At 44.5% G+C, this 14,427-nt stretch overlaps 1 protein-coding gene across 2 annotated transcripts in view; it reads left to right on the top strand.

Moving 5' to 3' along the window:
* Positions 1-14,427, top strand: part of LOC143830299 (deubiquitinase DESI2-like) — a 64,154-nt gene continuing 49,727 nt past the window's right edge. For both annotated transcript variants that reach the window (XM_077322625.1, XM_077322626.1), the window contains exons 1-2: positions 1-149; positions 331-1,768. In XM_077322625.1, the coding sequence (XP_077178740.1) occupies positions 1,730-1,768 (39 nt within the window). In that variant the 5' untranslated portion in view covers positions 1-149; positions 331-1,729. The remainder of the gene's footprint in view (positions 150-330; positions 1,769-14,427) is intronic.

The following is a 14,427-nucleotide window of genomic DNA, read 5'->3' as shown; positions in this document are numbered from 1 at the left end:
CTGATGTAACAGGCTCTCTGCAATTTGCATTCAGATGTGGTTGGCTGCGAGCTGGCAGAGAGCCTCAGCTACGCCTCCAACTCCGATGAGGTAATCCCAGCTCTCTTTTTTGGCTACTCCAGCGGGATCTGCGCTTTTCCATCTTTAAGGTCAGCTTTCTCCCCTCCCTGAAATGCACAGGTCACAGAAAGACCCCCGTCCTCCTTCCCCTCTCTAAACTGCTATCTCTTGAATGCATATCCAGTATGGTTTTTTTGGGAGGGGGGAGGGAGGAGCAAACACAGGAAGAAATATACTGCAATGGATTTCACCCTGTACTCTGGCCTCCAGGTCCGCTCTGAATGGGATTTGCGAGTCTCCGGCGGGAACGTGCTGCGCTGCTTGACCTCACGGTCCTCCTAACTCACCGCGGGGACCGGAGAAAGTCCAGAGCACCACCCCTGCAAGAAGTAATCATAACTGCTGCTCTCCTTTGCTCGCTCCTGTTGGTTTAAAACGTTTCTCTTCGGAGATGTGTCGTCTCAGGAAAAGATGGAGTGGTACTCTTCCGTTCTTTGCAGCCCGAGGGGAATGCTTCTGTTGGGACGGACTGGCAAAAAATTAAGGGCTTTTGCCTTCTCCTCCAAAGCGCTTCGCACCGGGCGCTCAGAACTGCCGGGGTCGCTGCTGCTGTCCCGGCTTCTGCACCCGCAGAGCTCTTGGCGAGCGGTTCTTCCCGACGGGGCCGCAGAGAGTAGTTGGGCGGGATGGAGGCGCCGGTGGCTTCAGCACCCTGGACAGCTCCCCTCCTCCCGCCGCACCGCGCCAAGCCTTGACCGAGAGGGTTTGGCGCGCTTCGCCTTTCCCCTTGAGGCCGCTCCCTTGCCTGCCAGGCGCTTGATTCGGGAGCCTGACTAGAAGCCGAGCGCTTCCTTGCCCTTTCACGCGATCCTTCAAGGCAGGCTTCTTTGCCCCAGGTTTTTGAGAGAAAAACTTCAGAACCCCGATAGCTCCCTCCAGCAGCGAGATTTGGGGAACAGCCAAAGAAGGGAACCAAAGAAGCATTAGAAAGCCTTCTCCTTAGAAGGGAGTTCAGAGTCTCTGTATACAAAAACACACTTGTGTGCAGTGTGTTTTTAGGATCTGTTTCTGCTGTAGTCTAGAGATGTGGTGTTGATTTACACTTTCAGCTGCCTTGTTTAGAGCTCCTCAGCAACACCCCACCCCACCCCACCCCTATGTATTTTGAAGTTCAGTTTAAATGTTTATAATTTGGCTGAAAGTCTTCTTTGGATCTCACTTAACCCCCTCCCCCCCTAAAAATGATCCTCTAATGTCCCTTCTATGTTTCTCCCTGATTGAGAGATTTAGAACAAAGATTGATCTCTAAGCAAAGGATCTGGGCTTTTGGATCAGTTGGGATTTGCTATTCGGAGGAAATAGGATAGGGACTGGCTTAAACATGCTGTACAAACATTGCCACATCTGGGAGCTGTAATATTTGAAAGACTGACTGTTTTGTTGTGAAGGGGTGAGCCGCATCCTGAGAAACTTTGGCACCAAAGAGAGGGAGAAGCCCTCCCCAGAAGTCCCCATTTCGTTTGACTCTTCTTAGGTGATTGTAACACAAGAAATTTCTTTTCCTGTGTGGCTGAAAGCAAGACAGCCAGCCAGCCAGGCAGCCAGCCCAAGCATTGCCACATCTGGCAGGGATTTAAGGGCTTAATTCCAGCCTTCACTGAAATCCACCATGGCAAATGAACCGGTGATTCTGAATGTTTATGACATGGTGAGTAAGAAACAATCTGATGCCTCTGCTTAGGGCGGGAGGTGAGGGAGACAATTCCAGGATGTGATTGGACAAGCAATTTTGTTATGATAAGCCTAGCTGCACACGCCGCACTGGTCAGGCTGAATTTCCACAGCCATTTGTGAAAGAGATGCTGCCGACACTAGCTCTTCTTCTTCTTCTTCTTCTTCTTCTTCTTCTTCTTCTTCTTCTTCTTCTTCTTCTTCTTCTTCTTCTTCTTGCAGCCCTTCCAGTGCAGGCAAAAGGTAAAATACAGTAGGATTTTCAGGAGATTACAGAATGTTTCTCCTTTCCTTCTCAAAAGCTTATTGAAGGGGCAAGGGGAGACTGCAGAGAATAAGTTTGGCTTCTTCTCAGAGCTGGGTGCCCTTGACTTTCAAGGCATGGGGGTTGATATGGAAGTACTCCTAAGCAGCTCTACTCAGCAGTAAATCCCATTTTTATTCAGTGAGGCTTGTTACCACAACAGTATTCTTATGACTGCAACCAATGTATTCAGCTATACCCTAGACAGCCTGATGCTGCCCATTTACAGCCCACCAAAGTTAAATGGTGCTTGTTCCCAAGGCTAAGGATCGAGGATTGCAACCATATGCAGGGCTCAGGTATACGGGGGAAACTGGAGGAAATGCTAAATAGTAGGTGATTAATATTATCATTGTGTCATACGAGGCAAGGCTCTTTTTTCTACAAGTAATGCTGCAGGAAAACATCCCTTTAATGTTTTTTGCCATCCTCTGGGCATAGAGCAGAGTCACTGGGGGAAGTGGGGGGGGTGAGGAGCTATGAATTTCCTGCATTGTGCAGTGGGGTTGGACTAGATGAACCTAGAGGTACCTTCCAACTTTATGTTTCTATTTTCTACAAACATCTGGTATCACCCCCCCCCCCCCCCCGTTATAAGAATTGGCTGGGGGGGTATAATTGGGCCCTAATCCTCAGACAAAAAACCCCTACATATATTTAAAATCCAAGAATCAAAAGATGAACCAAGCCCCAAGCTTTTGACTAATTTTATTGTCAAATTAGGCCCAGCAGACTTTTTCATAAATCCCATCAATTCTACCTCTGAAAAATATGTTGATATTACAAATACTGAAATAATATCTTTTAAAAGAACATCTGTTGGACCATTTATGCACTGGAAAATTCACTGCCACATCTTCTGTGCAGGATCACAAATCCGGGGCAGATGAGGTGCACCGGGCCAAATGCTCCCCTGTGTGGGTGCAGGAAGAGGGCGGCCAACTTGCCACAACTAAAACTCCAGTCTAGAGCCTGGCATGAAACCTCCAGTGCATAAATGGTCTTGTAGAGCCTTAGTTTGTCTAAAAAGTTGTGGTGCTTAAATAAAATGAAACTATTGTTTATTAATGGAGTTTGCCTTAATCAAAGAAGTCACCAAATCCAACTACTAAGGGGAGGTAGATAATCCTAATCTGCAAAGCAATATCTAATTTTACAATCTCCCAGTAAATAGAGGCTCTAGCTGCTAGACCAGGCAATGTAGCTGTCTCTCGGTAAGGTTAACTAATAATATGGGATTCTGAAGCAGGTAGCCTGTACTATGAAAAAGTCCCTCTTCTCTAATTTTGCTTCAGAGAAAGATATCCAATATATCCTCTTCATTTAAAAAATGTAGTATGATTGCATTGAAACAGCTCCTGCTTCTAAATTACTTCCAAAAGGGAATACTTTTTGACCCATTTCAGTTGCCAAGTATAAACTTTGGTAATTTTTTTTTAAGAAACTGTTCAAAGCTATCTGGCTTCTAAAACATCTATAGATTTAACAATGTCTGGAAAGGGAGCGATAAAACTTTGTTTATTGAATATATTTCTAACAAGCTCTTTAGAGGTTCAGCATGGATAAAGTAATGTGCACAAGGAAAGTAGGATGAAAAGCAGAATGGACCCCTCTCCCACCGGGAAAGTATGGTCAAATCGCAGCAAAATAGCAGTGCATTAAAGTCCAATCAGTGGGTTTTAAACTGCCAAAAACCTGTTTACCTATGGAACTGTACAACACATTTTGCAAATATGTTGCAGATATGAGTAAATGTTTTGAAAAAAAGCATTTCTTATTTAATTCCTATCTTTTTGGGGGGTGTAGAGATGTACATCTGATAAACATTTAATTCGGGGCTTAATTTGTTTTAGAAGTGTACTTTGGGCCTCCTACCAGATGATGCTCTGCATTGACTTCTTGCTGCCTCTCTGCTCCTGTGGTTTTAAAATTTTCCCTTCTCAAACATTCTCTCACATATTCCCATGTTCAACCAATGCTAAAGTATAGCTTCCAAGTGTGGTGTATTTCTTAAGAACCCAGAAGAGCCAATCATTCAAACAAATCAATCCCTGTCTATATCCCCTTACTGAGCTCTTCCCACTCTGAATACAATCTAACAGAAAAGCCAGTTGCTATAGAATCATGCTTCACAGCTATTAATTTCAGCACTACCAATTGTTTCTTCTTTTTTTTTAAATCTATTTGTTCCATCAGGGAAAAGAATGTTAGATTGGCAGCACTACATGTTGAAACCTGGTTATTTTTTCCCTCCAGACTGTGGCGGATGAGGTAGCAGGCTCAACTCCCCCATAATCCACATGTCTTGAAATTGAACTGAAAGAATTTCTTCTGCAGATGAGAATAATAGATTTACGCTGACCTGTTTGGCACTTGACTTTTCATCTATAAAACTGGCAGCAGAGTGGACATGTGAGAATGTTCCGTCTCTGCAGATCTGGAGTTTCTGGTGGAGCGGAACTGAGCCATGCCCTCGGAGCGGAACTGAGCCATGTCATTTCTAGATCCACCAATTCTGGCACACACAACTTGTAAAAGGCCTTGTATAGATCCCACTGTTTATCCATTTCTTTCCTAGCTGAATGGCTTTAAATGTAGAACTGCCCCCTTTCCCCCACTAAAGCAACTACAATTGTGGAGTGGAATCAGATTACCAGAGACTTCCTGGGCAGTGCCTGCTAAAAGAATCCTGTTTCTAATACTAAACCACATTAATATGGTTTGTCAACTATGCTATGGACAATGTATAAACTGCATTCTGATTTACCTAGGTTAGAGTTGCTGCTTTTTGAATCCCCCATTCAAGTCCCTTGATTAAAACCAACCAAAATAATACAAAAAATGGGCAAGCTTTTGAATTCTCTCAAATGTTCTTTTGGGCTGGGAGCGTAAATCAAAAAGGTGTGGCAGAAGAGAAGTCTGTCCATCAAGTCCTCTGAGCTCCCAGCCTACACTACTACCCCCCCCCCGGTTACTTTCCTTAAATCTCCACAATGAACAGAGCTGGACACTTAAAGGGGGGGGGGGATCCAGGAATTCAGAGAACCTGATATGCAAATTGTGGTGCTATTATAATATATTAATTGCAAATGTCAAACAATTCCAAAGTCCCCCACTGGCCCTGGGGTCACAGCTGTGGGGCAGGGAAACTAGAAGCCCTGTGGCCTCTGTGCTGAATCAGCAGCCTCAGCAGCAATGGGGAAACCACACAAGCCTGTCCCTGTGTGGGAAACACCCTTCTGTGGTCCATTATACCTCTTCCTTTTGAAAGGATCTCTCTTTGATACAGCTTTGCCAAATATTAATGGTTCCTCCTGGCTGGAATAGTCTCTGCTCTGCCCAGATCAATGGCCCCTCTAATTCAGAATGTTTCCTGTGATGTATAAAGAATCAGAATTTCTTCTGCTAGTCATCAATTATAAACCAGTCGATCTGATCCAGCCCAAGTCATTTAAATCTTTCCCACTGAAAGCAATGGGCTTTCAACATTGTTTTAATTTTGGCTGGAACATGCTGTGTGAATTCAGTATTTTTGCAAGGTCTGAAGCCACACTCAATTAACAAATTTTAAAAGCCTTTTGGTTGACACTTCTTTGCTAATCATGGTAAAGAGCAAGTCTGAAATGCAGGTGCACAGAATGGCAGAGAAACGGATTAATCTTACCTGTACTCAAGGCCCACTGAGTTCAACACAGTTTTTAAAAAAATCTTGTATGCTCCACAATACCCCAGTGCCAAAGGATAATTATTAACTATACAAACTATGGTAAGAAACAAAAACAAGGAAGCAGCAATAGAAAAACTCATAATTATTAAAACCTATATTAAAAGCAATCGACATGGAGGGGGAATCCAGTTGCTACTGTTATTATGACAAAAAAGAATAGGGAAACCAATACTTGTCCTGAAGCATTATGATTTTCCTAGGATGTCTGATTCAGAGAATTCAAGCTGAGTCCAGACTCAGTGGAAGGAAGAGACTGAAACTAACAGGGAATCTTTCCAATCAGCAGAGCAAAACTGATTTCACAACAAAAGCCTTCCCCCCCATAGATCTTTTTTCCCATATTGTCTCCACCAGTCAGTAGTAACTTGAAAAATGGGTTGTACATTCTATAAGCAACAGCTCTTTTCAGTAACTCTGTCCATGTTAGTTCTGTTCTAATTTAATTGTACATTTGTAGGTTCTGTTGCTTTGCAGATTGCTTAGATACAATTTGATGGATTCATGTTTAAGATAGTGTGACTGACTGATTATTTTTGCTAGTATATGGAAGAGTATTGCTATTTAGCGAGTGTGAGGTTTCCCAAATCCCTTTCCCTGTAGTCATTTTTAGTATGACTTAATCTGTTAATTCTACATTCTACCTGTAACCATGTTAATGTTTCTTCTCTCTGTGTCATCGTCATTATTTTGGGGGTATCAAAATACGAAGTATTTGCGTATTATTTACCCACTATCAGTTCCCATCCACCTGAGAGTTTCATCCTCTGTTATTACCTCATTGTTGGTTTGTCAACAAGAACTTACTCAATGCCTGAACCTGAGCAAAGAAACAAGGAGTTGTGTACAAGATTCAGAAATAGTAAGGGGCAGTTCACAAAGACAGTCTTGCTGCCTTCCCTGGCTCCATTAGGTGTCCTCAGAGGAGGAGAAATACATTTTCTGAGACTATCCCAAGGTCTTGCACAGCCCTATCAGGCCTCATAATTTTAGACCAGGCCCAAAACATACCAGAAATCAACAAATGCCCGATCAAGAAATTGTTCTACCCCAACTGGAATCTGATAATCAAGCCTAAAATGTTTTTTTTCTGGAGAGAACTTGAATGTAGCTCCAGACTTTTGCATGGTTAATTATCTCTAAATTATACTAATTATACTAATGCTGGCAGGGGCTAATGGGAATTGTAGTCCATGGACATCTGGAGGACCACAGGTTGACTACCCCTGATGTAGGGAATTTAGGATTGGGTTTTTAGACTACAAGGCAATTCACTGTAAAAGAAAATGTTCCTGTGTGTGTTCACTCCTTGCTGTGCTTCTGGCTGATGGCAGCTAAAGGAAACTGAAGGCTGCAACTTGGTTTGACCCAGTCGCAGAGTTCATATATTCTTAGCAGTAATAATTCCATCAGAGGATGAATCCTTCCGGAAACAAATTCATACTGTGACTGGGCCCATTAGTATCAGGTTATGATGAAGTTGAAAGCCTCTTGTGGTGCAGAGTGGTAAGGCAGCAGACATGCAGTCTGAAAGTTCTGCCCGTGAGGCTAGGAGTTCGATCCCATCAGCTGGCTCAAGGTTGACTCAGCCTTCCATCCTTCCGAGGTCGGTGAAATGAGTACCCAGCTTGCTGCTGGGGGGTAAATGGTAATGACTGGGGAAGGCACTGGCAAACCACCCCATATTGAGTCTGCCATGAAAACGCTAGAGGGCATCACCCCAAGGGTCAGACATGACCCAGTGCTTGCACAGGGGATACCTTTACCTTTAACATATGATGAAGTTGAAAAGATTGAAAATGAAAATGGAGTATCTTGTTTCCTATTTAGTTACAGGGTCACAGTATTCTCTGAACACATTGTCTATTTCTTGACAAACTTGACGGCTAGTATCATCAAGAAACACCGCCACCCCCCCTCAAGATTTATGAATTTTAACAGATGTAGCTTCTCCCAATTAATATGATGTTGAACTGTAATGGATCTTTGAATATAGTTACTTCATTTTGGCAGTTCATCAGTTGCAACAGGAGGGGAAATAAGTCAAGAAATAATTGATACAAAAAAAATTTTTTTTAGTAGAATGGTAGCAGTTAAGAGAGGGTGACATCTGGGGATATCAATTAACATGAATTTTAAGTTCCGTCATGTCTGACAAAGAACATGACCCTTTTGTGGCACTTGGGAGCACTTTAGCCACAGGAAAGCGTAGCCTGAGGACAAAACTTCAATTAAGGGTTCTGCATATATCTGAAATAACCACTTCATGAAGCCTTGCTGCCCTGTGTATTCAGTGATTGCAGTCATTTATCTTCACCCTTATGGACACGTATGGTGGTGGGGGGGGGGGGAGAAATGCCTTGCATTTAATGAAATGGTAATGGGTACTGTGGAGGACTACATGTACAAGATCTTTTTTCCGCAGCATAAAATAAGCTTCCAACAGCTTAATTTACTCTAAATTGAAGGAGCCTCATTGCCCTGCGCACAGTACAGGAGAGCAGGTTTTGGTTCAGATTCGAAACCTGTGGCCACAGTGGGTCTCTTGAACACCCAACGGAAAGGGCAGTGAAGGGGTTAACCACACAAGCAGTGTCTTCTGCCTCCTACAAAACAACCTGGACCTAAAATTCCCAGGGGATTAAAAAAAATAGTTAGCAGGTGGTTGTTGGGTCAAGAACATCAAAAGAAATTCCAAAGAGCACCACATACAAAGTGACTGCACCATAATCGCCCTCAGTAGACTCAGAAAATAATTTGTCTGCAGGTGGGAATAATTTATGATTTAAAACAAGAAAGAATTCTAAGGAGTAGAGGATTAGGCAAGCCCAAATATATAGAACAACATTTTGTTGGCACTTCTTTTCATGTTACCCGCCACGAGCCGCAAGGGAGTGGCGGGCTATAAATCTAATAATAATAATAATAATAATAATAATAATAATAATAATAATAATAATAATATAGCAAACTGACACATTGCCTCACCAGCTGCTCAGTGCCTGGCCCCAACAAGGCCCCTCATGCCTAGATCAGTCATTCGGCCTGCCTACTGCTACCTCTGGCAGCTGCGACCCACAACCCCCAACTTCCTAGCCTCACCAGGGCCAAGTATGGAGTTCCAGCTGCCGGGGTGGTGGGCCTCAAGAGGCAGGCAACGCGGCTGGCCAGAGCTGGAAGCCAGGTGATGAAGGGCCATCTGGGGAAGGCCAATGGAGTCTCTCTCTGGGCTCTAGTGAGAGGCAGCACAGCCAGCCAGAGCTGGAGGTGTAAAGCTGGAGCTGGGAGCCAACTAGCTACAGAGGGTGGGGGAAGGGGGCTGGGACAGTCGTTGGGCTAAACAGATGACTTGTACTAGTGGAGTACTCCCATCACTCTGTTGACTACCAGGACTCCCCTTTCCACCACTGAGTAAGGGATCTCTGGGGGCAGCTATTACCACCGGATGGAAAGTACAAAGTGTTACCTCCCATTGTCGAACTTGTGAAAACATCTCCTCAAACCCAGTGTTAGAGGCACTGGGGGACATCACAAATAGTTGCTCAAATCTTGGACTTCATAGGACGTGCCCCTGAGTTAAGGGCACTTTCAAAAACTAAAGTCCTTTGCTTAGACATGGGTCTGACCGAGCATATTAGGTTGCCTCTTCCTGGAGCAGTAGGAGAGGGGACTGGTGTGTACTGTGACGTGACTGTGATGTTCCACTGGGCCAAAGATGTGCCTCATCTGCTTCTTGGGCTGGGGAGGTTTGTTTCTCCTCTCAAGAGGATTTAGTTGTAACCTGATAACCTCAGGCATGCACTGCTCTGAGATGTGCATATTCAAATCCCAGACCAAGCTGAAGATACTTATGTCAATATAAGCAAGGACAAAAATGTGGCAGTTACCTTATGTAGGATGTAGCCACTGAAAGGCAGTGGTTGTCCCATGGAACCTGAAGGGCATTAGCATGGGCTTTCTTCTGCTTACCTTCTGATGAAATAGTATCTTTTGGTTACAAGCATGCCTGAAAGGTACTGGGCTGCTCCTAGATGGCTGATGAAGAGATTAGCTTTCTCACCTTTCTCACCACCCAGTAATTTGTTGCGAGTTTGCGCCGTTTACTTGGACAGAGGTCCAACCACCAGCAGAGAAGAGATCACTCACCAACACAGCCAAGTTGTTGCAAATCATTTACAGTGATTTATTTACATCCAGCATCCAGCAATACATTCATCAGAGTTTCAGAATGTCCTGCTTAGCTCTCAATGAAGAAGGCAGACAGAATAACACAGTGCATATTTCATATATACAGTTTAACAGCCAATCACAACAGTGCTGACTCACTCAGGTAATTAGCCACAGGTGCAACACCTTATTGCATCATCCCAATGCATTCCTATGGAGACTCAGGCTGACAACTAGAGACATGCCTGGACGTGCCCCTTACATGCCTGGACATGCCCCTGGAATCCATTGCATTGACATACATTTATAGCAGTGGCTGTATGATCAATACTTGACTGCCATATACTGACATAATTAACACAGAACCTTATGAGCCCACTGGGCTAGGAGATGTGCCCAATGGGGTGTTCAGGTGCACTGGGAACACCTGATGACACCCAGTTGTAGTATGGCCATGACTTCATGAAGGGCCACTGCCTTGCACCATTTCTGAGACACAGGGTGTCATGTAAACCATTCCACCTGCACTGACCCAGTGGGGATCATGGGTTGGGGCACCATTAGAAAACCCCTAGTACTGAGGCTACCACATGCTGGATTTGGGCCTGCTACTTGACCATCAGCCAGTCATGCAGTTGCAGGGGCTCACTTGCCTTTCTCTTGCCACATGGAAGTCCTAGTCAGAGTCAGGGCCCATCCTGCCCCTTGTAGAGCTTTAATATTCTTTAAATATTATTTGCTGCTGGGCAATCTGAACTTACTGCTGGGCAATTGATGGTGTCCGGAGTGCCATAAGCTACGTTTAGCTATTGTTAGTATGACCTTATACTCTGTCAAGAGATTCTTTTATAAAGTTGAAGTTGATCCTAAAATATGAAAACCATTGTCCCTTGAAAAAGCTATAAGGCGAAATGCGTCAGGACTTGTGTGAAATTATAAAGAATAAAGAATTACTGAAGAAAGAAGACTCTATATAAGTCCATTTTGGATATTTTATTGCCATATTGGTTCCCCAATGCATCTATATTTCTGCATATAAGTTGCTAGCATTGCTTCCTATGGAAAGATTCAAGATGTTTGCATATTCACTCAGTTCCTTATTGTCTTACAAACCTGCCCAGTCCTTTACAGGGACACAAACTCAGAGCACTGTGAGCTGCTATTATGTTTCATTTGGCCTTTATAAGGGCACAGGTAGCAACACACTAGAACATCAGACCCCATGATCCCAAGTTCCCAAGACCAAAACTTTTGAACGACACGGTCTCCCCTGGCAGCAGAAGCATGGCTTTCATTTGGGCAGTCGTGGTTGGCTTCCCTAAGATTCCCAGCTGTCCTTAAATCCATTATCTCTCTCTCCCACGTGGCTGCTGCCTTTGCCTTGTAACGGGCAATGTTTGAATCCTCAAGATAATCAGCAGCATCTTCGGCTGGGCTCAGGAGCATTTATCATGGCAAGTTATATAAACACGTCTAGTGAACTATCTTATTCATTTAGATACTTGTAGCACACTTTTCTTCCCGATGGCAGCCCCAAGGGGCTGACCACATAATTCTCTTTGCTTACGTTTGATCATCTCGACATCAGCCCTGTCTGGCCAGTGGGAGTCCCCCAGGGAGCTTCCGTGACAGAGAGGGGATTCCAGCCTGACACTCAGAATGTGACACACCGTGGACCTGAAAATCAATACTCTCCTTTTCTAATACTGAGTTGCAAAATCCCTAATAACGGTCTTCATCATTCCTTTCCTCCTTTTTGGAGAGCCATCTTGGTGCAGAGATTAAGAGTGGTCGCCTCTAATCTAGAGAACTGGGTTAGATTATTCCCCACTCCTCCTCCACATGCTGCTAGCTGGGTGAGCATGGGCCAGTCACAGTTCTCTCAGAGCTCTCTCAGCTCCACCTACCTCACAGGGGAGGTTGTGGGGAGGTTGTAAGCCTCTTTCACTCCTTTGCATAGTAAAAAGCTGGGTGCAAAAACCTGCTGTTCTTCTTCTGTCTCTCAATGAGTTTTTCTAGAGTTGCCATTAGACCTCAGAGTAATTACCATGAGGAAGCAGCAATGGCAAGTCACTGCAGAAGGCTTGATGTAGGCCAAGTGAGCAACAGATAGGGTGTTTGAACTCTGTATCTCTCCAGGTTGAAAGATGGGTGTAAAAAGTCTGAATGGTTCTAGATGAGAAGAACCTCTAGATGTAGAAAACTAGCCGTAAGGGAACAGGGACAGATTAATTGTATGTTTTGCATGGAGGGGAATCCACTCATGTCACCCCTCCCTGCAGTCTAGCGAGTTGATAAATCACTGTTTGGACTTTGACCAAGCATACCATCAGTACCATTTCCAAGAAATTAAGAAATGCAGAAAAAAGTTCTCACTGAGGATGATACTGGTGCCTAAACTGAGTTTCTGTGGGTGGGAGGGCACTTATGCATGCCAAGATGCAGCATATAAATTCAGGGATCCTCTCTGGCTTTAATGGCTGGATGGCGTAGGTGGCTGCGTAATCCCATTCAGAAGCTCCTCCATCACTGAGGCAAGGCCAGGCTTAGCAACATTGCCTGGCAACCAACCACCAGCATCTTGTGTTGTAGAAATATCAGGGCTGCTGAAACAAATTAGTTACTCTAGTCATTTGTGGGGATGTTGTCTGTAGTCGCTCTGTTGCACACATGGCCCCAGGCCAGCTGTCACAGACTCTATGCGCATGAATTACCTGGGCATGCTTGGGTGGCAACTGGATCAGTTTATATGTAAGACCATAAAGCATTGTCCATCAGGAGGATGTGTGCAGCTCCCTGCAAGGATGCCCTCTTCTAAGCAACGGAGTCTGTTTGCATCCATGCTGCCATGTGCATCTATAAAAATCCCCTGGGGATGAGGGCAGCACACCAGAATATGGCATTTCTTCTCTCACTATGAGGATCTTGCTATCCATAGGAGTGCTGCATTGTTTCTACTTGCCCTTATTCTAGGTATTTATAAATAAGGAAAATATTGCAGAGAGGTCTGCAGTGCTCTCTGAAAGGAAACCAACCAAGGTAAGGTAACCACGACCTGTGAATCTTTTCTCTACTCAAAAAAAAAAAATAAGGTATATATAACAATGTTTATGTATAGTGTAAAATTCAATAGGTGCATTGTCACCATGGGATCTTAGAGAGCCAGCGTGGTGTAGGGGTTAGGAGCACCTGATTGTAATCTGGAGAACTGGATCTGATTCTGCACAGGAAGCCTGCTGGGTGACCTCTGTTCTCTCAGCACTCTCTCAACCTCACAAGGAAGGCAAGCAGCTCTGAGACTCCTTAGAGAATTTGTTGTTGTTAGGTGCGAAGTCGTGTCCGACCCACATGGACAATGATCCTCCAGGCCCTCCTGTCCTCTACCATTCCCCGGAGTCCATTTAAATTCCCACCCACTGCTTCAGTGACTCCATCCAGCCACCTCATTCTCTGTCGTCCCCTTCTTCTTTTGCCCTCGATCGCTCCCAGCATCAGGCTCTTCTCCAGGGAGTCCTTCCTTCTCATGAGGTGGCCAAAGTATTTGAGTTTCATCTTCAGGATCTGGCCTTCTAAGGAGCAGTCAGGGATGATCTCCTCTAGGACTGACCGGTTTGTTCGCCTTGCAGTCCAAGGGACTCACAAGAGTCTTCTCCAGCACCAGAGTTCAAAAGCCTCAATTCTTTGACGCTCAGCCTTCCTTATGGTCCAACTTTCACAGCTATACATTGCAACTGGGAAGACCATAGCCTTGACTAGATGAGCTTTCGTTGGCAGGGTGATGTCTCTGCTTTTTAGGATGCTGTCTAGAATGCCATAGCTTTCCTCCCCATGAGCAAGCGTCTTTTAATTTCTTTGCTGCAATCCCTATCTGCAGTGTTATTGGAGCCCAGGAAAATAAAATCTGTCACTACCTCCATTTCTTCCCCATCTATTTGCCAGGAATTGAGAGGGCTGGATGCCATGATCTTCGTTTTCTTGATATTGAGTTTCAAGCCAACTTTTGCACTCTCCTCCTTCACCCGCATCAACAGGCTCTTTAGTTCCTCTTCACTTTCTGTCATTAGAGTGGTATCATCTGCATATCTGAGGTTGTTGATATTTCTCCCTGCAATCTTGATCCCAATTTGTGACTCATCTAACCCCGCCTTTCTCATGATGTGCTCCGCATACAAGTTAAATAAGCAAGGCGACAGTATACAGCCTTGGCGAACTGCTTTCTCAATTTTGAACCAATCAGTGATTCCATTCCCGGTTCTCACTGTTGCTTCTTGACCTGCATATAGGTTTCTCAAGAGACAGATCAGATGCTCTGGTATTCCCATCTCTTTAAGAACTAGCTACAATTTATTGTGCTCCACAGAATCAAAGGCTTTAGAGTAGACAATAGTGGGGGTTAAAAAACCCCAACTCTTCTTGCTTCAGCACCATATCTCCATTTCCT

This window comes from Paroedura picta, chromosome 2 (genome assembly GCF_049243985.1).
Source record: "Paroedura picta isolate Pp20150507F chromosome 2, Ppicta_v3.0, whole genome shotgun sequence".
In the NCBI taxonomy this organism is placed as follows: Eukaryota; Metazoa; Chordata; class Lepidosauria; order Squamata; family Gekkonidae; genus Paroedura; species Paroedura picta.
This window is presented reverse-complemented; position numbering and strand designations above follow the sequence as displayed.